The sequence below is a fragment of the Protomyctophum parallelum genome (genome assembly GCF_964188405.1).
Source record: "Protomyctophum parallelum genome assembly, chromosome: 18".
NCBI lineage: Eukaryota > Metazoa > Chordata > Actinopteri > Myctophiformes > Myctophidae > Protomyctophum > Protomyctophum parallelum.
The window spans coordinates 43,928,321-43,953,819 of NC_139716.1; the positions used below are offsets into that span (position 1 = coordinate 43,928,321).

The 25,499-nt window shown below is 46.6% G+C and overlaps 1 protein-coding gene across 1 annotated transcript in view; it reads right to left on the reverse strand.

The window, feature by feature from the left end:
• LOC310875288 (low-density lipoprotein receptor-related protein 1-like) overlaps window positions 1-25,499 on the reverse strand; it is a 285,578-nt gene that overhangs the window by 31,057 nt on the left and 229,022 nt on the right. Inside the window, 10 exon segments of the mRNA XM_083788472.1 lie at window positions 130-270; window positions 1,335-1,457; window positions 6,088-6,210; window positions 6,815-6,947; window positions 8,149-8,255; window positions 16,154-16,270; window positions 17,986-18,111; window positions 18,654-18,776; window positions 20,700-20,819; window positions 25,174-25,290. Coding sequence (XP_083644598.1) covers window positions 130-270; window positions 1,335-1,457; window positions 6,088-6,210; window positions 6,815-6,947; window positions 8,149-8,255; window positions 16,154-16,270; window positions 17,986-18,111; window positions 18,654-18,776; window positions 20,700-20,819; window positions 25,174-25,290 — 1,230 coding nt within the window.

Sequence of the window (25,499 nt, forward strand, 5' to 3'; positions counted from 1 at the left end):
ATTCAAGAAGACAACGACTAAAACTAAAATAGAAATTTGCTGCCAAAAACAGCATTCCACAGTTCAGGGGCAGCTGTGCAGAAGGCCTTCTGTGCATAAATAACATAACGTCTGTAAAGCCGGACGGACCTTTCTTGCTGCAGTTGACCTCGTCGGAGCCGAAGTCCTCACAGTCGTTGAAGTAGTTGCAGCGCAGAGAGGCGCTGACGCAGCGACCGCCCGAGCACTGGAACTCATCCTTCTGACAGATGGGACCGGAGGGCAGCGACTCTGATTGGAGGAGAACATGGAACCTTATGACACGTCTAACATTTACACCAAGCAGTGCCAAAATGTGTGCAAAACCAATACTTGGAATGGATTCAGAATCATGAAAACCCCCTAGTTTGCTACTTAACCCATTCTGGACGGGAACCCCTTTTGGTGTTTTAACGCATTGTTATACTTTAAGCTATTGAAAAATAGCAGATCTACAAGCTCATGAACTTGTAGGTCTGCTATTTTAGAAAAATCGTGAAAATGTGCCTCAAATCTTTGAATATTTATTATTACAGAGTGAACATTTTAACTTAAATCTTTGCTTCTGGGGGGGGGGGGGGGTTTCAGAAAAAATACATTAAAAAAATACATTTTTAAAATTTCGACGTCAGGCCTAAATTAATGGGTTAAAGCATGATGATTTTTCGGTTGGTTGGTCACATTATATAACCCCCTATAAGTGGATTAATTAATGTATGTATTGAGACAATATTTTAGGCAAAATAAATAAATAAATACAGTATATCAAATGTCCCACTCCCCCCGCCCCTCCCGGCTACCGGACTACAATAAATAAAGAGCTGAACTCACGGCAGTCGAGCTCGTCAGTGTTTAAATAAAGAGCTGAACTCACGGCAGTCGAGCTCGTCAGTGTTTAAATAAAGAGCTGAACTCACGGCAGTCGAGCTCGTCAGTGTTTAAATAAAGAGCTGAACTCACGGCAGTCGAGCTCGTCGGTGTTTAAATAAAGAGCTGAACTCACGGCAGTCGAGCTCGTCGGTGTTTAAATAAATAAAGAGCTGAACTCACGGCAGTGGAGCTCGTCAGTGTTTAAATAAAGAGCTGAACTCACGGCAGTCGAGCTCGTCAGTGTTTAAATAAAGAGCTGAACTCACGGCAGTCGAGCTCGTCAGTGTTTAAATAAAGAGCTGAACTCACGGCAGTCGAGCTCGTCTGTGTTTAAATAAAGAGCTGAACTCACGGCAGTCGAGCTCGTCAGTGTTTAAATAAATAAAGAGCTGAACTCACGGCAGTCGAGCTCGTCAGTGTTTAAATAAATAAAGAGCTGAACTCACGGCAGTCGAGCTCGTCAGTGTTGTCGCCACAGTTGTTGACGGTGTCGCACCTCTTGGACACGGGGAGACACACGCGGTCGTTGAGACACCGGAACGGCCGAGTGGGGGGGCACTGGAACACAGCTGAGAGAGAGAGAGAGAGAGAGAGAGAGAGAGAGAGAGAGAGAGAGAGAGAGAGAGAGAGAGAGAGAGAGAGAGCATTGAAATTCTATAACCACATAAAATAATATAACATAAACAAACTTACGTCCAACCAACACAACCTGCATCTCTGAATGTGAACAAGAGACTGACAACAAACAAAATGGCCGTCTCCTCCCTCCAAGGAACAGTAAAGCTAAAGAGATACTGCCCCCTAGTGGATGGAAGAGAACCCTTCAACTGGAAAAGGTCTAAACAAAACCAGAGCAAAATGTAATGCTGTTCATTTATCTCTAAACAGAGACAACACACTCACTGCATTCCTCTGGGTTTATGTATCTCTAAACAGAGACAACACACTCACTGCATTCCTCTGGGTTCATTTATCTCTAAACAGAGAGAACACACTCACTGCATTCCTCTGGGTTCATTTATCTCTAAACAGAGATAACACACTCACTGCATTCCTCTGGGTTCATTTATCTCTAAACAGAGAACACACTCACTGCATTCCTCTGGGTTCATTTATCTCTAAACAGAGAGAACACACTCACTGCATTCCTCTGGGTTTATTTATCTCTAAACAGAGAGAACACACTCACTGCATTCCTCTGGGTTTATGTATCTCTAAACAGAGAGAACACACTCACTGCATTCCTCTGGGTTCATTCATCTCTAAACAGAGACAACACACTCACTGCATTCCTCTGGGTTCATTTATCTCTAAACAGAGATAACACACTCACTGCATTCCTCTGGGTTTATGTATCTCTAAACAGAGAGAACACACTCACTGCATTCCTCTGGGTTCATTTATCTCTAAACAGAGAGAACACACTCACTGCATTCCTCTGGGTTCATTTATCTCTAAACAGAGATAACACACTCACTGCATTCCTCTGGGTTTATGTATCTCTAAACAGAGAGAACACACTCACTGCATTCCTCTGGGTTCATTTATCTCTAAACAGAGATAACACACTCACTGCATTCCTCTGGGTTTATGTATCTCTAAACAGAGAGAACACACTCACTGCATTCCTCTGGGTTCATTCATCTCTAAACAGAGACAACACACTCACTGCATTCCTCTGGGTTCATTTATCTCTAAACAGAGATAACACACTCACTGCATTCCTCTGGGTTTATGTATCTCTAAACAGAGATAACACACTCACTGCATTCCTCTGGGTTCATTTATCTCTAAACAGAGATAACACACTCACTGCATTCCTCTGGGTTTATGTATCTCTAAACAGAGAGAACACACTCACTGCATTCCTCTGGGTTCATTTATCTCTAAACAGAGAGAACACACTCACTGCATTCCTCTGGGTTTATTTATCTCTAAACAGAGAGAACACACTCACTGCATTCCTCTGGGTTCATTTATCTCTAAACAGAGATAACACACTCACTGCATTCCTCTGGGTTCATTTATCTCTAAACAGAGATAACACACTCACTGCATTCCTCTGGGTTCATTTATCTCTAAACAGAGATAACACACTCACTGCATTCCTCTGGGTTTATGTATCTCTAAACAGAGAGAACACACTCACTGCATTCCTCTGGGTTCATTCATCTCTAAACAGAGACAACACACTCACTGCATTCCTCTGGGTTCATTTATCTCTAAACAGAGATAACACACTCACTGCATTCCTCTGGGTTTATGTATCTCTAAACAGAGATAACACACTCACTGCATTCCTCTGGGTTCATTTATCTCTAAACAGAGATAACACACTCACTGCATTCCTCTGGGTTCATTTATCTCTAAACAGAGAGAACACACTCACTGCATTCCTCTGGGTTCATTTATCTCTAAACAGAGAGAACACACTCACTGCATTCCTCTGGGTTCATTTATCTCTAAACAGAGAGAACACACTCACTGCATTCCTCTGGGTTCATTTATCTATAAACAGAGAACACACTCACTGCATTCCTCTGGGTTCATTTATCTCTAAACAGAGATAACACACTCACTGCATTCCTCTGGGTTTATGTATCTCTAAACAGAGACAACACACTCACTGCATTCCTCTGGGTTCATTTATCTCTAAACAGAGATAACACACTCACTGCATTCCTCTGGGTTTATGTATCTCTAAACAGAGATAACACACTCACTGCATTCCTCTGGGTTCATTTATCTCTAAACAGAGAACACACTCACTGCATTCCTCTGGGTTCATTTATCTCTAAACAGAGATAACACACTCACTGCATTCCTCTGGGTTCATTTATCTCTAAACAGAGATAACACACTCACTGCATTCCTCTGGGTTCATTTATCTCTAAACAGAGATAACACACTCACTGCATTCCTCTGGGTTTATTTATCTCTAAACAGAGATAACACACTCACTGCATTCCTCTGGGTTCATTTATCTCTAAACAGATAACACACTCACTGCATTCCTCTGGGTTCATTTATCTCTAAACAGAGAACACACTCACTGCATTCCTCTGGGTTCATTTATCTCTAAACAGAGATAACACACTCACTGCATTCCTCTGGGTTTATGTATCTCTAAACAGAGAGAACACACTCACTGCATTCCTCTGGGTTCATTTATCTCTAAACAGAGATAACACACTCACTGCATTCCTCTGGGTTTATGTATCTCTAAACAGAGACAACACACTCACTGCATTCCTCTGGGTTCATTTATCTCTAAACAGAGAACACACTCACTGCATTCCTCTGGGTTCATTTATCTCTAAACAGAGATAACACACTCACTGCATTCCTCTGGGTTCATTTATCTCTAAACAGAGAGAACACACTCACTGCATTCCTCTGGGTTCATTTATCTCTAAACAGAGAGAACACACTCACTGCATTCCTCTGGGTTCATTTATCTATAAACAGAGAACACACTCACTGCATTCCTCTGGGTTCATTTATCTCTAAACAGAGATAACACACTCACTGCATTCCTCTGGGTTCATTTATCTCTAAACAGAGATAACACTCACTGCATTTCTCTGGGTTCATTTATCTCTAAACAGAGAGAACACACTCACTGCATTCCTCTGGGTTCATTTATCTCTAAACAGAGAACACACTCACTGCATTCCTCTGGGTTCATTTATCTCTAAACAGAGATAACACACTCACTGCATTCCTCTGGGTTCATTTATCTCTAAACAGAGATAACACACTCACTGCATTCCTCTGGGTTCATTTATCTCTAAACAGAGATAACACACTCACTGCATTCCTCTGGGTTCATTTATCTCTAAACAGAGAACACACTCACTGCATTCCTCTGGGTTCATTTATCTCTAAACAGAGATAACACACTCACTGCATTCCTCTGGGTTCATTTATCTCTAAACAGAGATAACACACTCACTGCATTCCTCTGGGTTCATTTATCTCTAAACAGAGATAACACACTCACTGCATTCCTCTGGGTTCATTTATCTCTAAACAGATAACACACTCACTGCATTCCTCTGGGTTCATTCATCTCTAAACAGAGATAACACACTCACTGCATTCCTCTGGGTTCATTTATCTCTAAACAGAGAGAACACACTCACTGCATTCCTCTGGGTTCATTTATCTCTAAACAGAGAGAACACACTCACTGCATTCCTCTGGGTTCATTTATCTCTAAACAGAGAGAACACACTCACTGCATTCCTCTGGGTTTATTTATCTCTAAACAGAGATAACACACTCACTGCATTCCTCTGGGTTCATTTATCTCTAAACAGAGAGAACACACTCACTGCATTCCTCTGGGTTTATGTATCTCTAAACAGAGAGAACACACTCACTGCATTCCTCTGGGTTCATTTATCTCTAAACAGAGAGAACACACTCACTGCATTCCTCTGGGTTCATTTATCTCTAAACAGAGACAACACACTCACTGCATTCCTCTGGGTTCATTTATCTATAAACAGAGAGAACACACTCACTGCATTCCTCTGGGTTCATTTATCTCTAAACAGAGAGAACACACTCACTGCATTCCTCTGGGTTCATTTATCTCTAAACAGAGATAACACACTCACTGCATTCCTCTGGGTTTATGTATCTCTAAACAGAGATAACACACTCACTGCATTCCTCTGGGTTTATGTATCTCTAAACAGAGACAACACACTCACTGCATTCCTCTGGGTTCATTTATCTCTAAACAGAGATAACACACTCACTGCATTCCTCTGGGTTCATTTATCTCTAAACAGAGATAACACACTCACTGCATTCCTCTGGGTTCATTTATCTCTAAACAGAGAGAACACACTCACTGCATTCCTCTGGGTTCATTTATCTCTAAACAGAGAGAACACACTCACTGCATTCCTCTGGGTTCATTTATCTATAAACAGAGAGAACACACTCACTGCATTCCTCTGGGTTCATTTATCTATAAACAGAGATAACACACTCACTGCATTCCTCTGGGTTCATTTATCTCTAAACAGAGATAACACACTCACTGCATTCCTCTGGGTTCATTTATCTCTAAACAGAGATAACACACTCACTGCATTCCTCTGGGTTCATTTATCTCTAAACAGAGAACACACTCACTGCATTCCTCTGGGTCTATTTATCTCTAAACAGAGATAACACACTCACTGCATTCCTCTGGGTTCTCGTCAGAGTTGTCGCCACAGTCGTCCTCGCCGTCGCACTTCCAGCCCAGCGGTTTGCACAGGGTGTTGTTACACTGGAACTCCTCCAGGGGGCAGTGTCGGCCCACTGACGGACGGACGGACAGACGGGGTGAGAGAGGACATGATAGAAGCAACACACACCGGTTCAAAGACAGTGCAGTGCAGTGCAGTGCAGTGCAGTGCAGTGCAGTGCAGTGCAGTGCAGTGCAGTGCAGTACAGTACAGACGCTTCATTCGATTTCATTCAGTAGACGTTACGAAGAAAAATAAAACGTGGAATCTTATGAATACCAAAATGTCAAAATGAATAAATTAAAAACACAATAACCAGCTCAGTGGCCTTGTGGTTAGAGTGTCCGCCCTGAGACTGGGAGGTCGGGGGTTCAATCCCCGGCCGGGTCATACCAAAGACTGTATAAATGGGACCCAGTGCCTCCCTGCTTGACGCTCAGCATCAAAGGGTTGGATTGGGGGGGTCAAATCTACTAATCAAATGATCCCCGAGCGCGGCACACGCTGCAGCTCACCGCTCCAAGAGATGGGTCAAATGCGGAGAACAAATTTCACTGCGGTGACGTGTGTGACAAATAGTATGACTTTGACTTAATGCATGTTTCTCAAAATGACTGAAATCACAATAATGCGTGTTTCTCTAAATGAATAAAAACACAATAATGCGTGTTTCTCACCACCACTGTCGCATTTCTCCTCGTCGCTGCCGTCCATGCAGTCGGCGTCTGCGTCACAGCGCCACCTGATGGGGATGCAGTGGCCGTTCTTACACTGGAACTGGTCGCTGTCGCACTTCACGTCACAGCCGTTCTGCAGCGGAAACACGAGAACACGCACCAAGCACACAAAGAGTTAAACTATAATAATACACCAATAATACACCACTTCACGTCACAGCCGTTCTGCAGCGGAAACACGAGAACACGCACCAAGCACACAAAGAGTTAAACTATAATAATACACCAATAATACACCACTTCACGTCACAGCCGTTCTGCAGCGGAAAACATGAGAATAATAATAGTTATCACGTAAGTAACTCACAAATGGATTGAACAAATATGTATTATAGAATGAGAATAAAAGTGTCCATATAACATCTTATCTTCGATCAGCTTTGCTACATTTTCTCCTTACTCGGCACAATTATACACAGCAGGGAGATAGTTATACAATATAATACAATTTATGTTTGGCTGCGCACTGAAAATAGCAGATAGCATTTCAGAATGCAAACTGTAGATTTAGTAGACTATAAACTCTGATGATATTTAGTCGACTAGACTAAAACTAAAAAATTACATTTTATTCAACAGACTATGACTAAAACTAAATCACAATTTGCTGTCAAAATCAACACCAGTGTGTTGATCACTCCAATGACTAGCCGCGTGCTGCGTCTGTCTGTCTGTGTGTCTGTCTGTCTGTCTGTCTGTCTGTCTGTCTGTGTGTCTGTCTGTCTGTCTGTCTGTGTGTCTGTCTGTGTGTCTGTGTGTCTGTGTGTCTGTGTGTCTGTCTGTCTGTCTGTGTGTCTGTCTGTCTGTCTGTCTGTCTGTGTGTCTGTCTGTCTGTCTGTCTGTCTGTCTGTCTGTCTGTGTGTCTGTCTGTGTGTCTGTGTGTCTGTGTGTCTGTGTGTCTGTGTGTCTGTCTGTCTGTCTGTCTGTCTGTCTGTCTGTCTGTCTGTCTGTCTGTCTGTCTGTCTGTCTGTCTGTCTGTCTGTCTGTCTGTCTGTCTGTCTGTGTGTCTGTCTGTCTGTCTGTCTGTCTGTCTGTCTGTCTGTCTGTCTGTCTGTCTGTCTGTCTGTCTGTCTGTCTGTCTGTCTGTCTGTCTGTCTGTCTGTCTGTCTGTCTGTCTGTCTGTCTGTCTGTCTGTCTGTCTGTCTGTGTGTCTGTCGGTCTGTCTGTCTGTCTGTCTGTGTGTCTGTCGGTCTGTCTGTCTGTCTGTGTGTCTGTCTGTCTGTCTGTGTGTCTGTCTGTCTGTCTGTCTGTCTGTCTGTCTGATTGTTTTTTACCTCATCCGAGCCGTCGGCACAGTCGTGGTCTCCGTCGCACTTCCACCGCCCGGCGATGCAGCGTCCGTTGGTGCACGAGAACTCACTCTCACTGCACTGACGGGGCACTGAGGAGCAGAGGGCAAAGGTCATAGAGGTCAGAGGTTAAGAGGGTACGGAGGACAGAGGGTACTGCCACACTATCAAAAGAGCTGCGCACGTTTTCGGCTGCAGACAGCCGAAAAACCGTGTTTTTAGACAGCTGGTGGATGGAGAAAAAAAAAGCTCCACTTCCGCGGACGACTTGCACGACGGCCAGCTTCCCGGAAGCGCTCTCCTCCTCCGCGCAGGTCGTCCGCGGAAGTGGAGCTTTTTTCTCCATCCACCAGCTGTCTAAAAACCCGGAAAAAGAAGCTGCGGAAAGCTTCTTCTGTCCGCAGCGCAAAACCGTTTTCCGCTTAGGTCTGGAAACGGGGACTGAGAGCGGAGGAATACAAGAACACTCTGCAGAGAGGAAGGACTGAAGGGGGAGGAGCTAGTTAATCCATTCTGAACGGGAACCCATTTTGGTGTTGGCATCATGTTATGCTTTAGCTATTCAAAAATAGCAGACCTACAAGCTCGTAGCGCGCCACCGAGTGGCGCGCTACGAGCTTGTAGGTCTGCTATTTTTGAAAAATCGAAGAACGACTGACATTTTTAGAATCTGATCTCAGGTCAGAATGGGTTAATCAGACCAGTGTGTGTCCAGTGGAAACCTCGTATGAATCTGATCTCAGGTCAGAATGGGTTAACAGCCCAAAATACATTACAGTATACCTACAGTAAATGTAGCATAGTCTGGACATCTCCATATATTATACCCAAACTCCCTACATGAAGTGTACAGTAGCTAAAACCATGGGTGGAAACCACTATTTAGCAGTGTGCTTGCGAACCGTTGAATTATGACTTTATATATATTAAATATACATTTATACCATTATACCTTTTCACTGTAGAGCAGTGGTTTTCAACCATCGGTCCATTGTAAGGATCCATTTGTTTTTCACACTCTCAATAGTTAAATTATTGATAATCATCGGCAGTAATTCATTAGATATTTATGAAGTATTTTGATCGTTTGCCTGTCCTGGTGTGCCTACCATCCTATGGGATTTTATTCAACGACAACAAAATATTCTAAGACAAGGTTTTGGGTGTGAGAAGCTAAAATGTCATGGTGGTCCGTGGCTCAAATGCAGGATAAATAATGGACCTTGACATGAAAAGGTGTTGTGCTATATCAGGGGTGGGCAACCTTCACTTAACGCATTCTGTCCTGAGATCAGATTCATACGAGGGTTTCCACTGGACACACACTGGTCTGATTAACCCATTCTGACCTGAGATCGGATTCTAGAAATGTCAGTCGCTCTTCGATTTTTCAAAAATAGCAGACCTACAAGCTCGTATCGCGCCACTCGGTGGCGCGATATGAGCTTGTAGATCTGCTATTTTTCAATAGCTAAAGCATAACATGATGCTGACACCAAAATGGGTGCCCGTTCAGAATGGGTTAATGCGGCCCACATATTAATAACAGAATATAGTATTGATTTCAGCCGTTACAATTCCAAAACCGCTTTAGTTACTTCACGACTAGTATTAAATGACTAGTACTTAATGACTAGTATTAACATGTTATTGTCTTTTTGTGTCCAACGTAGTTATGTTAACAGTTCATAAAGTTAACATAACTATAACTAAATGCATTTGAAATGCAATAAAAAGGTTATTTTTCAGGATTCCAATTCGAAAATAGCAAAACATGACTCAGGTTTTCAATTCAAATATAGCAAAAATAGCCGATCTACAAGCTCAAAACACTGCAATGCACAATGCACTGTGGCCCCTCTGGAGTGAGTGTGGAAATATAGTGGCCCTCGCCATCGTCAAAGTTGCCCACCATTGTGCTATATAGTCTAGTCTTCTTTGTCTTGTGCTGTTTTTTATTTTATTTTTTTTATATTTTACTACAAATCCTGAACCTATGATGAGCCTGATGAAGGTAGGTGGAGAATAGATGTCTGATCATACAGAACCACAAGACCGCAGTGTACGAAGACTGGAGCTCCATTAGAAACAGGAGGAGTTTGCATGTTCTCCCCGTGTCCCCTAGGGTAGGTACCCTCACATGTTCTCCCCGTGTCCCCTAGGGTAGATACCCTCACATGTTCTCCCCGTGTCCCCTAGTGTAGGTATCCTCACATGTTCTCCCCGTGTCCCCTAGGGTAGATACCCTCACATGTTCTCCCCGTGTCCCCTAGGGTAGGTACCCTCACATGTTCTCCCCGTGTCCCCTAGGGTAGGTACCCTCACATGTTCTCCCCGTGTCCCCTAGGGTAGGTACCCTCACATGTTCTCCCCGTGTCCCCTAGGGTAGGTACCCTCACATGTTCTCCCCGTGTCCCCTAGGGTAGGTACCCTCACATGTTCTCCCCGTGTCCCCTATAGGGTAGGTACCCTCACATGTTCTCCCCGTGTCCCCTAGGGTAGGTACCCTCACATGTTCTCCCCGTGTCCCCTAGGGTAGGTACCCTCACATGTTCTCCCCGTGTCCCCTAGGGAAGGTACCCTCACATGTTCTCCCCGTGTCCCCTAGGGTAGGTACCCTCACATGTTCTCCCCGTGTCCCCTAGGGTAGGTACCCTCACATGTTCTCCCCGTGTCCCCTAGGGTAGGTACCCTCACATGTTCTCCCCGTGTCCCCTAGGGTAGGTACCCTCACATGTTCTCCCCGTGTCCCCTAGGGTAGGTACCCTCACATGTTCTCCCCGTGTCCCCTAGGGAAGGTACCCTCACATGTTCTCCCCGTGTCCCCTAGGGTAGGTACCCTCACATGTTCTCCCCGTGTCCCCTAGGGAAGGTACCCTCACATGTTCTCCCCCGTGTCCCCTAGGGTAGGTAGTAGGTACCCTCACATGTTCTCCCCGTATCTCCTAGGGTAGGTACCCTCACATGTTCTCCCCGTGTCCCCTAGGGTAGGTACCCTCACATGTTCTCCCCGTGTCCCCTAGGGTAGGTACCCTCACATGTTCTCCCCGTGTCCCCTAGGGTAGGTACCCTCACATGTTTTCCCTGTGTCCCCTAGGGTAGGTACCCTCACATGTTCTCCCCTATAGGGTAGGTACCCTCACATGTTCTCCCCCGTGTCCCCTAGGGTAGGTACCCTCACATGTTCTCCCCGTGTCCCCTAGGGTAGGTACCCTCACATGTTCTCCCCCGTGTCCCCTAGGGTAGGTACCCTCACATGTTCTCCCCGTGTCCCCTAGGGTAGGTACCCTCACAAAAACATGCAGTAATCCTGGTCTCTAAACTGCCTCCCCCTGGCCAGCCGGGGCGCCTGATGGAGGGGAAAGGAACTGGTTGGAATAACGTGTTCCTTCCTCCACGCGCTACGTCCAACCAGGGAAACTCCCCCCTGTCAGGTGTAAAGGAACAACTTGGACACTCAGGCATGAAGGAAGCATGAGTTCAAGTCCGTTGCTCTCCCCTTGTCCCCCATATATGGGACTAGGTTGGTCTCCCCTTGTCCCCCATATATGGGGACTAGGTTGGTGGAGGGTGTGTAGAGCCCAGGATCACATTAGATGATTGACACAGGGGTGAAAAATGGGTTACAAAATCGTGGGATAAATTTAAAAAAAAGAAGGGAAAAAAAGAAACAGGAGGACTGCACAATACATTTGGGGAGGTTTGGGTGGAGCTGGAAAGGGCTGGGGCGGGGGGGGGGGGGGGTATGGGCACACTGAGGGGACTGGGGGGGGGGGGTACCCTGGGGGCAGCATTCCATTCGGGGTTCATGGACCGGTCGGGAACGGATGGTAACCTTCGTCATGTCGTAGCCAATGATCTGAACGGATGGTAACCTTCGTCATGTCGTAGTCAATGATATGAACGGATGGTAACCTTCGTCATGTCGTAGCCAATGATCTGAACGGATGGTAACCTTCGTCATGTCGTAGCCAATGATCTGAACGGATGGTAACCTTCGTCATGTCGTAGCCAATGATCTGAACGGATGGTAACCTTCGTCATGTCGTAGTCAATGATATGAACGGATGGTAACCTTCGTCATGTCGTAGTCAATGATCTGACAGCAAACCACAAGACGGAATCAGTAGCTATCATAGAGTATTAAAAGGATAGAGACTGAACTGGCGCGAAGCTCCGCCCCCCCCCCCCCCTCCGCTATTCATGTCAGAGGAAGTTGCTCCGTGGCGTTTTGAAGCACCCGGAAGGCTGCCGGAAGGAACCGTGTATTATTTCCGCATTTTTTCGCTGATTCAGCATTTGGACACCAAATTTTGGTGTCCAAATGCGGAAGTGCAGCTGGGCTTTAACATTGAGCGCTCAGTTGAAGTGCAGCTGGGCTTTAACCCTGAGCGCTCAGTTGAAGTGCAGCTGGGCTTTAACATTGAGCTCTCAGTTGAAGTGCAGCTGGGCTTTAACACTGAGCTCTCAGTTGAAGTGCAGCTGGGCTTTAACATTGAGCGCTCAGTTGAAGTGCAGCTGGGCTTTAACATTGAGCGCTCAGTTGAAGTGCAGCTGGGCTTTAACATTGAGCTCTCAGTTGAAGTGCAGCTGGGCTTTAACACTGAGCTCTCAGTTGAAGTGCAGCTGGGCTTTAACATTGAGCTCTCAGTTGAAGTGCAGCTGGGCTTTAACATTGAGCTCTCAGTTGAAGTGCAGCTGGGCTTTAACACTGAGCTCTCAGTTGAAGTGCAGCTGGGCTTTAACACTGAGCTCTCAGTTGAAGTGCAGCTGGGCTTTAACATTGAGCTCTCAGTTGAAGTGCAGCTGGGCTTTAACATTGAGCTCTCGGTTGAAGTGCAGCTGGGCTTTAACACTGAGCTCTCAGTTGAAGTGCAGCTGGGCTTTAACACTGAGCGCTCAGTTGAAGTGCAGCTGGGCTTTAACATTGAGCTCTCGGTTGAAGTGCAGCTGGGCTTTAACATTGAGCTCTCAGTTGAAGTGCAGCTGGGCTTTAACATTGAGCGCTCAGTTGAAGTGCAGCTGGGCTTTAATATTGAGCGCTCAGTTGAAGTGCAGCTGGGCTTTAACACTGAGCGCTCAGTTGAAGTGCAGCTGGGCTTTAACATTGGGCGCTCAGTTGAAGTGCAGCTGGGCTTTAACACTGAGCGCTCAGTTGAAGTGCAGCTGGGCTTTAACACTGAGCGCTCAGTTGAAGTGCAGCTGGGCTTTAACATTGAGCGCTCAGTTGAAGTGCAGCTGGGCTTTAATATTGAGCGCTCAGTTGAAGTGCAGCTGGGCTTTAACATTGGGCGCTCAGTTGAAGTGCAGCTGGGCTTTAACATTGAGCTCTCAGTTGAAGTGCAGCTGGGCTTTAACGTTGGGCGCTCGGTTGCACGGGGGTTTCCTCGTCAAGAATCCACGGGTCCGCCTGCAGTCCTTCCTCTTACCACTAGGGCACCCAGTGCTTCAACGTTGGAGCGCATCGCTGGCCCCTTGGTAGCTATGAATGGCGGTATTCTTATTCCGCCTTGTGGTTTCCTGTCAGATGACTACAAATCAGTGACTACAACATCATCATCATACTATAATTCTAACAATGTCTGTGTGTCCGTGTGTGTGTGTGTGTGTGTGTGTCAGAAACAGTGCCGTAACTCCTTACTGCCTGCACCAATCACTCCCAATCACTTTTCACACAGGCATTGACCATATGAATATGGAGGGCGTAACGAAGCCCTTTTTTCGATTTGACACATTAATGATTATTAATTAATATATTAGTAAATTACAAACGCACCCGGGCGCAGAACCCTTCACGGCCACAAGGGGGGGGGGGCAAATATCTCACAACGGGTAAGGACTAGTCATATAAATGACCACCCGCTCCAGAGCGGTTTCACACGGCGATATTGGAACACAGACCAGGCTTTGCTCTGAGGTGGAAATCCTGGAGACACAAGGTTAGCACTGCGGGGTAGCAAGGAGGGAGGGAGGGGGGGAGGGGGGGGGGGTGTTCTGAGCTGATAGGGTGAACAGACCTACCTCTATAGCGCCACCAACGGGCCAGTGTGTGAAATGCAAAATAGACATGAGATGACGTGGTGAGATGTGCAGACAGAACAGCTAACAGACGGCCAGGCCATACCGTACGACAGATCAATGCAAGAACAACGTAAACATAGCCTCTATACCGCCGTGTTGTTGAATTCATTCTGTATACCAGTGATGCTCAACCTGGTTTCAAGACCCCCCAGTTTGATAATCTGATATGCACTATATAGAGCGTCGCAGTCCCTCCCCCTTTCAGAACAATGAGTGGCCCAGGAAATAAAACCCAATGCATTTCTCCCATAGGCATTTCCTAAAGTATTCATTTAAAGGCATATTCAGTGATTTCACTTAATTCAAATATCACTTATTTTTTTGTTTTGTTGTGATAATCCTCCATACTATAGAGTGTGCTGACCATATAAGGAGTTCCTCCCTGTCCCCAGTTAACCCCTGGGGGTCAAAAAACCTTAGGTTTCGTTTTTGACTCTCTATCCTGATTGGACGAAAGGCTGGGTCCCACAGCCAAAAACGAAACCTAAGGTTTTTTGAGTGAAATCACTGAATATACCTTTAAAGACGGTTACGCCGCGGACAAAGCCAACTCGGATCGTGACCAAATCATGACAATGAACACAATGTTTTGGGGCCGATCAAATCATTTATAAGAAGAAAAACAAAACAAATAGTGTTGCCTTTATTTTCTTCTTTCTAAATGATTTGATCGGCCCAAAAACATTGTGTTCATTGTCATGATTTGTCACGATCCGAGTTGGCTTTGTCCGCGGCGTAACCGTCTTTAAATGAATACTTTAAGAAAAGCCTATGAGGAAAAATGAACGGCGATTTATTTTCCGGGTCTCTCGAGGGGGGGCGGGACCGCGACGCTCTATAGCCATACGGAATAACAGACCCGGCCGTGAGGGTCCATTTGGTTCCTATAACTCTCCCCCCCACACCCCCAGGTTGAGAACCAGTAGGTTTACCATGCTTTAGTGGACCAGGATAATGAACAGCGAGGTCAGTGTTTTCAACCCATTTTTGAGCGGGAACCCCTTTTGGTGTTAGCATTAAGTTATGCTTTAGCTATTTAAAAATAGCAGATCTACAAGCTCGTAGCGCGCCACTCGGTGGCGCGATACGAGCTTGTAGGTCTGCTATTTTTGAACAATCGAAGAACGACTGACATAGAAACATAGCTTTTTCAGAAAACTGTCATTTTCAAACAGACATTTTTAGAATCTGATCTCAGGTCAGAATGGGTTAAGAAATAAAGCCGTTTTGAGATGAGAACCGTCCACTTCACATCGCCGTGGTGGTCTAACCCTAACCCTGTCCCTCAGGGTTTATGGTCTCAATGTTTACCGCTGTTTATTATGCCTTACACAAGATAACACATGCACTCACATTAGCATATTACCACCCCCCAAAAAAGGCTTGATTTGACTGTTCGATACGACATCTCATGCAAGGATATTATTGTCGGTGTTGGGTGACGATTTTGGAAGTGGCATCATGTACATTTGAACACAGTCTGGAAGAGGCATTCCTTACCAAGGTGCTTAAGTACCAGCGTCTTAAGGATGCTATTATACAGCTTGGCTACAGATGTAAACTACTTGTGTTCATATTTGGAAGCCTCGGTAATGTCCATAAATCAGTGGTGAGGGGCCTGCAGATTGCAGGCATGCCCAATAAGCCCAGAGCTGATCAGGCATCGGCAGAATTCTGTTCAGTGTCAATTAGTGCAATAATTGGCAGTCGCCATATATATGGAGAAGGCGATGCTTTCTGTACCCGTGATCTGTATCCTGAAGCACTTGTTTTAGAGTTTTCTCAAGTTTGCGCCTCCACTATTGTTTGTGTTCAAGAAATTTCTTGTAAGATGTGAATACAAATAAAGATGTTAAATGTGTGTGTGTGTGTGTGTGTGTGTGTGGGGGGGGGGGGGGGGTGGACCTACCACACTTGTCCTCGTCAGAGTTGTCTCCACAGTCGTTGTCGTAGTCACACTGCCAGCGGCCTGGAACACAGCGGTTGTTCTTACAGCGGAACTGGTAGGGCTCGCAGGTACGCTCGTCTGAGGCGACAACCAATCAGAAATGAGCTGTTAGCAGGTACGCTCGTCTGAGAGACAACCAATCAGAAATGAGCTGTTAGCAGGTACGCTCGTCTGAGAGACAACCAATCAGAAATGAGCTGTTAGCAGGTACGCTCGTCTGAGAGACAACCAATCAGAAATGAGCTGTTAGCAGGTACGCTCGTCTGAGAGACAACCAATCAGAAATGAGCCGTTAGCACTGCAGAGTGCTTCGTCGGAGGCAACCAATCGGAACTGAGCAAGAATAATTATTAGCAAGAAGAACTGGTGTAGGGCTCGCAGGGCGAATACAGCTGTTGTTCTGCCCGCTGTGCCTGGCATATACCATGTCAATATTTATATATACTGTACATAAAAGTTCCTTAACCCTTTCTGGGCGGGAACCCCTTTTGGTGTTAGCATCACGTCATGCTTTAGCTATTGAAAAATAGCAGACCTACAAGCTCGTAGCGCTTGCTATTTTTGAAAAAATCGAAGAACGACCGACATAGAAACATAGCTTTTTCAGAAAACTGTCAGGATGTACAGTAGAAGAACATTTATAGAATCTGATCTCAGGTCAGAATGGGTTCGTCTCTACTATTCTCCTATAGAGATGTAAGTGCTGTAACGGCGTCTCCTCTCACCACACTCCTCCTTGGGTTCGTCCAAGGTTAAAGGTTAAAGGTTAAAGGTTAAGTGCTCTAACGGCATCTCCGCTCACCACACTCCTCCTTGGGTTCGTCCGAGGTTAAAGGTTAAAGGTTAAAGGTTAACGGTTCTCTTCTCACCACACTCCTCCTTGGGTTCGTCCGAGGCTAAAGGTTAAAGGTTAAAGGTTAAGTGCTGTAATGGCGTCTCATCTCACCACACTCCTCCTTGGGTTCGTCCGAGGTTAAAGGTTAAAGGTTAAAGGTTAACGGTTCTCCTCTCACCACACTCCTCCTTGGGTTCGTCCGAGGTTAAAGGTTAAAGGTTAACGGTTCTCCTCTCACCACACTCCTCCTTGGGTTCGTACGAGGCTAAAGGTTAAAGGTTAAAGGTTAAAGGTTCTCCTCTCACCACACTCCTCCTTGGGTTCGTCCGAGGTTAAAGGTTAAAGGTTAACGGTTCTCCGCTCACCACACTCCTCCTTGGGTTCGTCCGAGGTTAAAGGTTAAAGGTTAACGGTTAACGGTTCTCCTCTCACCACACTCCTCCTTGGGTTCGTCCGAGGTTAAAGGTTAAAGGTTAACGGTTCTCCTCTCACCACACTCCTCCTTGGGTTCGTCCGAGGTTAAAGGTTAAAGGTTAAAGGTTAACGGTTCTCCTCTCACCACACTCCTCCTTGGGTTCGTCCGAGGTTAAAGGTTAAAGGTTAAAGGTTAACGGCGTCTCCTCTCACCACACTCCTCCTTGGGTTCGTCCGAGGTTAAAGGTTAAAGGTTAAAGGTTAACGGTTCTCCTCTCACCACACTCCTCCTTGGGTTCGTCCGAGGTTAAAGGTTAAAGGTTAAAGGTTAACGGCGTCTCCTCTCACCACACTCCTCCTTGGGTTCGTCCGAGGTTAAAGGTTAAAGGTTAACGGCGTCTCCTCTCACCACACTCCTCCTTGGGTTCGTCCGAGGTTAAAGGTTAAAGGTTAAAGGTTAACGGTTCTCCTCTCACCACACTCCTCCTTGGGTTCGTCCGAGGTTAAAGGTTAAAGGTTAAAGGTTAACGGCGTCTCCTCTCACCACACTCCTCCTTGGGTTCGTCTGAGGCGTCTCCACAGTCGTCCTCTCCGTCACACTTCCACCGGGCGGGGATGCAGCGTCCAGAGTCCTTACAGCGGAACTCATCCACTCCACAGGTCATCTGGGCTGCAAGGGGACAGGGGGGGGGGGGAGGGGAAAGGTCAACTTAAGCAATATTACACCAGAGGGTGTTAAGGGGTTAACGTGATTATTGCCACGACAGTGATGCGGTCAGGAACGAGACGGAGTCGAGTTCCGCAAGCATCACTGAAGTGACAATAATCACGTTAAACAACACCCTCGAGTGTAATATTGCAATTCTACCACAGTTACCCTTAAAACTAAGAAAATCGGTGAAAAAATATATTTTTTCAATGACAGATGTAGTCACTACGACCACAAATGTTCCAAGAAACTCAAACTAGCTAGCCTAGCCACCGAGTTTGCTAGCGCTCTGGAAGAACAGAGCGGCTGAATTCTTTGTTTTGATTGGGTGGTGAACGGTGCTGGTTTAACCCACGGCTAGAAGCCGTTTCAACCAATCAGATTGCTTCCTCGAAACGACCTGTGGTAAAAATGTTCAATCTCTCCCCTGGGGAGTGAGATATACAGTACTGTGTGTGCGTGTGTGTATGTGTGCGTGCGTGTGTGTCTGTAGCACAGCTTACTGCAGTTGGCGGGTTCGTCCGACCCGTCCACACAGTCGTTGTCGCGGTCACAGACCCACACTCTGGGGATGCAGCGCTTGGTGATGGAACACTGGAACTGGTTAGGGGCGCACGTCACCTCCGCTGGAACCACAGGAGAGACACACAGAGTCACCACACAGAACCATACCCTAACCCTAACCCTAACCCTAACCCTAACCCTAACCCTGGAACCACAGGAGACACAGAGAGTCACCACACAGAGCCATACCCTAACCCTAACCCTGGAACCACAGGAGAGACACAGAGAGTCACCACACAGAGCCATACCCTAACCCTAACCCTAACCCTAACCCTGGAACCACAGGAGAGACACAGAGAGTCACCACACAGAGCCATACCCTAACCCTAACCCTAACCCTAACCCTAACCCTGGAACCACAGGAGACACATAGAGAGTCACCACACAGAGCCATACCCTAACCCTAACCCTAACCCTGGAACCAGAGACACACAGAGAGTCACCACACAGAGCCATACCCTAACCCTAACCCTCACCCTAACCCTGGAACCACAGGAGACACACAGAGAGTCATCACACAGAGCCATACCCTAACCCTAACCCTGGAACCACACAGAGCCATACCCTAACCCTAACCCTGGAACCACAGAGAGAGTCATCACACAGAGCCATACCCTAACCCTAACCCTGGAACCACACAGAGCCATACCCTAACCCTAACCCTGGAACCACACAGAGAGTCATCACACAGAGCCATACCCTAACCCTAACCCTAACCCTGGAACCACATAGAGAGTCACCACACAGAGTCATACCCTAACCCTGGAACCACAGGAGACACACAGAGAGTCACCACACAGAGTCATACCCTAACCCTAACCCTGGAACCACATAGAGAGTCACCACACAGAGTCATACCCTAACCCTAACCCTGGAACCACAGGAGAGACACACAGAGTCACACAGAGTCATACCCTAACCCTAACCCTGGAACTTGTTGGGAGTGCAGTCGATCATACCCTAACCCTAACCCATTTTGGTTCCTAACCTTTTTATACTGAAGTACCACCTAAGAAAATATTTGTCTCTCCAAGTACCACCATAATAACTGATGTTAAAGTACAGGACCGTAGACTGTCCCTTTATGTTCCATTCCTATAATAACTGATGTTAAAATACAGCAGCGTAGACCTGCCCTTTGTGTTCCATTCCTATAATAACTGATGTTAAAATACAGCAGCGTAGACCTGCCCTTTGTGTTCCATTCCTATAATAACTGATGTTAAAATACAGCAGCGTAGACCTGCCCTTTGTGTTCCATTCCTATAATAACTGATGTTAAAATACAGCAGCGTAGACCTGCCCTTTGTGTTCCATTCCTATAATAACTGATGTTAAAATACAGCAGCGTAGACCTGCCCTTTGTGTTCCATTCCTATAATAACTGATGTTAAAATACAGCAGCGTAGACCTGCCCTTTGTGTTCCATTCCTATAATAACTGATGTTAAAATACAGCAGCGTAGACCTGCCCTTTGTGTTCCATTCCTATAAGCCAATAATGCTGCTGCTCTGACAAAACTCAGCACAACCGATGAAATTTCTAATGTGATTCATTTGTTCTCAAATCTTCTATTAACAGCTATAGGTGTGCTGTCATGCTCATTTCAGCACAGCTGATAGCCTATTTCAACCAATCGCTTGGTCAGAAGAACTACCTGTAGTAATATTAATATTTCATTCCAGTCTTTATCTCCTTTTTTGGGCGACTCCTCTGTGCTCAAGTACCACCAGTGTTTGGGAACCTCTGCTCTAACCCACACCCTGGGGATGCAGTGCGTTCATGTTTCAGGTGAAAAAAACTGATGATTTGAATGGAATATTTAGAAAAAGTCATGGAAGTGGAACTTTCTGAGAGCTTCAGGGGCAAAGATAATCAACTTCAACATCTCAAAATGGGTCAGAAAGACCTCCCAGACACTCTAGTGTTAAGGGAAGTGGAGGGAAAAGGTAACAGGTCTTAGGTTAAGGTAACAGGTGACTTACGGCAGTCTTTCTCGTCCTCTCCTTCTCCACAGTTGTCCTGACCGTTGCACCTGAAGATACCCGGGATGCAGCGGCTGGGGTGAGTGCATTTGAACTGGCTGGGCAGACACACGTGGATATCTGGAGGTACAGACAGAGAGAGATGCATTTGAACTGGCTGGGCAGTAACCTGCTCTCACCACTTCCAGGATGGATTCCCCTCACACTCCCAACAGACCTCCCCAAAGCGTAAACTTTTGTCTCCTCCTCAGTGTCTTTGCCTTTGGGGTCCCATTGGCACATTTTGATACGTACCACAGCTCGAGCGTAACAGATATGGCCGATTTTGTCACCCTACCGATTGTATTCTGCATCTCTAATTAATCAGACCAGCGTGTGTCCAGTGGAAACCTCGTATGAATCTGATCTCAGGTCAGAATGGGTTAAAATCCTTATCAGTAGATCCCGGCCAATATATCGGCCATTGGACTTTTCTGACAACATCGGCATCAGCATTTATGCAGCTGATGTGTCCTGACTTCAGCTTTTAACATTTAACATGCTAAAATAGCAACACACGTGATCTGCGACTTTTAAAAACCTTTGAATGTGGCTTAAGTGGTTAAATAAAAGTTTATGTATTAACCTTTTAAGTGTATAATTAAGTCAAATATTATTACTGTTCTTTTGCCAAAGCTGGTGCTTTTACAATAAAGGCTTTTTAGGGACACAGTACAGCCTTGGATCTCCTTAATTGTACTTTTCATATATTCAAAGTTCAAAATGTCAGTGTTTGTGACAGCTCTGTCAGTAATCTCTAAATGACATATTTTGCTAGTGAAGCATGGTGTCTGCTACTGAAGCATGGTGTCTGCTAGTGAAGCATGGTGTCTGCTAGTGAAGCATGGTGTCTGCTAGTGAAGCATGGTGTCTGCTAGTGAAGCATGGTGTCTGCTAGTGAAGCATGGTGTCTGCTAGTGAAGCATGGTGTCTGCTAGTGAAGCATGGTGTCTGCTAGTGAAGCATGGTGTCTGCTAGTGAAGCATGGTGTCTGCTAGTGAAGCATGGTGTCTGCTAGTGAAGCATGGTGTCTGCTAGTGAAGCATGGTGTCTGCTAGTGAAGCATGGTGTCTGCTAGTGAAGCATGGTGTCTGCTAGTGAAGCATGGTGTCTGCTAGTGAAGCATGGTGTCTGCTAGTGAAGCATGGTGTCTGCTAGTGAAGCATGGTGTCTGCTAGTGAAGCATAGTGTCTGCTAGTGAAGCATGGTGTCTGCTAGTGAAGCATGGTGTCTGCTAGTGAAGCATGGTGTCTGCTAGTGAAGCATGGTGTCTGCTAGTGAAGCATGGTGTCTGCTAGTGAAGCATGGTGTCTGCTAGTGAAGCATGGTGTCTGCTAGTGAAGCATGGTGTCTGCTAGTGAAGCATGGCGTCTGCTACTGAAGCATGGTGTCTGCTAGTGAAGCATGGTGTCTGCTAGTGAAGCATGGCGTCTGCTAGTGAAGCATGGCGTCTGCTAGTGAAGCATGGCGTCTGCTAGTGAAGCATGGCGTCTGCTAGTGAAGCATGGTGTCTGCTAGTGAAGCATGGTGTCTGCTAGTGAAGCATGGTGTCTGCTAGTGAAGCATGGTGTCTGCTGGTGAAGCATGGTGTCTGCTAGTGAAGCATGGTGTCTGCTAGTGAAGCATGGTGTCTGCTAGTGAAGCATGGTGTCTGCTAGTGAAGCATGGTGTCTGCTAGTGAAGCATGGTGTCTGCTGGTGAAGCATGGTGTCTGCTAGTGAAGCATGGTGTCTGCTAGTGAAGCATGGTGTCTGCTACTGAAGCATGGCGTCTGCTAGTGAAGCATGGTGTCTGCTACTGAAGCATGGTGTCTGCTACTGAAGCATGGTGTCTGCTAGTGAAGCATGCTGTCTGCTAGTGAAGCATGGTGTCTGCTAGTGAAGCATGGTGTCTGCTACTGAAGCATGGCGTCTGCTAGTGAAGCATGGCGTCTGCTACTGAAGCATGGCGTCTGCTAGTGAAGCATGGTGTCTGCTAGTGAAGCATGGCGTCTGCTAGTGAAGCATGGTGTCTGCTAGTGAAGCATGGTGTCTGCTAGTGAAGCATGGTGTCTGCTAGTGAAGCATGGCGTCTGCTAGTGAAACATGGTGTCTGCTAGTGAAGCATGGTGTCTGCAAGTGAAGCATGGTGTCTGCTAGTGAAACATGGTGTCTGCTAGTGAAACATGGTGTCTGCTAGTGAAGCATGGCGTCTGCTAGTGAAGCATGGTGTCTGCTAGTGAAGCATGGTGTCTGCTAGTGAAGCATGGTGTCTGCTAGTGAAGCATGGCGTCTGCTAGTGAAGCATGGTGTCTGCTAGTGAAGCATGGTGTCTGCTAGTGAAGCATGGCGTCTGCTAGTGAAGCATGGCGTCTGCTAGTGAAGCATGGTGTCTGCTAGTGAAGCATGGTGTCTGCTAGTGAAGCATGGTGTCTGCTACTGAAGCATGGTGTCTGCTAGTGAAGCATGGTGTCTGCTAGTGAAGCATGGTGTCTGCTAGTGAAGCATGGTGTCTGCTAGTGAAGCATGGTGTCTGCTAGTGAAGCATGGTGTCTGCTAGTGAAGCATGGTGTCTGCTAGTGAAGCATGGCGTCTGCTAGTGAAGCATGGTGTCTGCTAGTGAAGCATGGTGTCTGCTGGTGAAGCATGGTGTCTGCTAGTGAAGCATGGTGTCTGCTAGTGAAGCATGGTGTCTGCTAGTGAAGCATGGTGTCTGCTAGTGAAGCATGGTGTCTGCTACTGAAGCATGGTGTCTGCTAGTGAAGCATAGTGTCTGCTAGTGAAGCATGGTGTCTGCTAGTGAAGCATGGCGTCTGCTAGTGAAGCATGGTGTCTGCTAGTGAAGCATGGTGTCTGCTAGTGAAGCATGGTGTCTGCTAGTGAAGCATGGTGTCTGCTAGTGAAGCATGGTGTCTGCTAGTGAAGCATGGTGTCTGCTAGTGAAGCATGGTGTCTGCTAGTGAAGCATGGTGTCTGCTACTGAAGCATGGTGTCTGCTAGTGAAGCATGGTGTCTGCTAGTGAAGCATGGTGTCTGCTAGTGAAACATGGTGTCTGCTAGTGAAGCATGGCGTCTGCTACTGAAGCATGGTGTCTGCTAGTGAAGCATAGTGTCTGCTAGTGAAGCATGGTGTCTGCTAGTGAAGCATGGCGTCTGCTAGTGAAGCATGGTGTCTGCTAGTGAAGCATGGTGTCTGCTAGTGAAGCATGGTGTCTGCTAGTGAAGCATGGTGTCTGCTAGTGAAGCATGGTGTCTGCTAGTGAAGCATGGTGTCTGCTAGTGAAGCATGGTGTCTGCTAGTGAAGCATGGTGTCTGCTACTGAAGCATGGTGTCTGCTAGTGAAGCATGGTGTCTGCTAGTGAAGCATGGTGTCTGCTAGTGAAGCATGGTGTCTGCTAGTGAAGCATGGTGTCTGCTAGTGAAGCATGGCGTCTGCTAGTGAAGCATGGTGTCTGCTAGTGAAGCATGGTGTCTGCTGGTGAAGCATGGTGTCTGCTAGTGAAGCATGGTGTCTGCTAGTGAAGCATGGTGTCTGCTAGTGAAGCATGGTGTCTGCTAGTGAAGCATGGTGTCTGCTAGTGAAGCATGGCGTCTGCTAGTGAAACATGGTGTCTGCTAGTGAAGCATGGTGTCTGCTGGTGAAGCATGGTGTCTGCTAGTGAAGCATGGTGTCTGCTACTGAAGCATGGTGTCTGCTAGTGAAGCATGGTGTCTGCTAGTGAAGCATGGTGTCTGCTAGTGAAGCATGGTGTCTGCTAGTGAAGCATGGCGTCTGCTAGTGAAGCATGGTGTCTGCTAGTGAAGCATGGTGTCTGCTAGTGAAGCATGGTGTCTGCTAGTGAAGCATGGTGTCTGCTAGTGAAGCATGGTGTCTGCTAGTGAAGCATGGTGTCTGCTAGTGAAGCATGGTGTCTGCTAGTGAAGCATGGTGTCTGCTAGTGAAGCATGGTGTCTGCTAGTGAAGCATAGTGTCTGCTAGTGAAGCATGGTGTCTGCTAGTGAAGCATGGTGTCTGCTAGTGAAGCATGGTGTCTGCTAGTGAAGCATGGTGTCTGCTAGTGAAGCATGGTGTCTGCTGGTGAAGCATGGTGTCTGCTAGTGAAGCATAGTGTCTGCTAGTGAAGCATGGTGTCTGCTAGTGAAGCATGGCGTCTGCTAGTGAAGCATGGTGTCTGCTAGTGAAGCATGGCGTCTGCTAGTGAAGCATGGTGTCTGCTACTGAAGCATGGCGTCTGCTAGTGAAGCATGGCGTCTGCTAGTGAAGCATGGCGTCTGCTAGTGAAGCATGGTGTCTGCTAGTGAAGCATGGCGTCTGCTAGTGAAGCATGGTGTCTGCTACTGAAGCATGGTGTCTGCTAGTGAAGCATGGTGTCTGCTAGTGAAGCATGGTGTCTGCTACTGAAGCATGGTGTCTGCTAGTGAAGCATGGTGTCTGCTAGTGAAGCATGGCTCCTACCGCAGTTGGCCTCGTCAGAGTTGTCCTGGCAGTCGTTGTCTCCGTCGCAGATGTAAGCGGGGTTGGTGCAGATGCCGGTTCCACACTGGAACTGACCGGGTCGGCATTTAAACTCAGCTGTCGGGAGGAAACACAAACACCACCACCATTAAATAATACTGTACAACAATGACATTTACACTCAGCTACAGAGAGGAAACACAACACCACCACCATTAACACTTAGCCCGCTAGCATTTATTGAAAAAGTAGGATCTAATTCACGCCAGCATTTGTCCTAGCCTGGCCAATAAGCCAGACTCCAATCACACTGTCGTGTGGCAGGC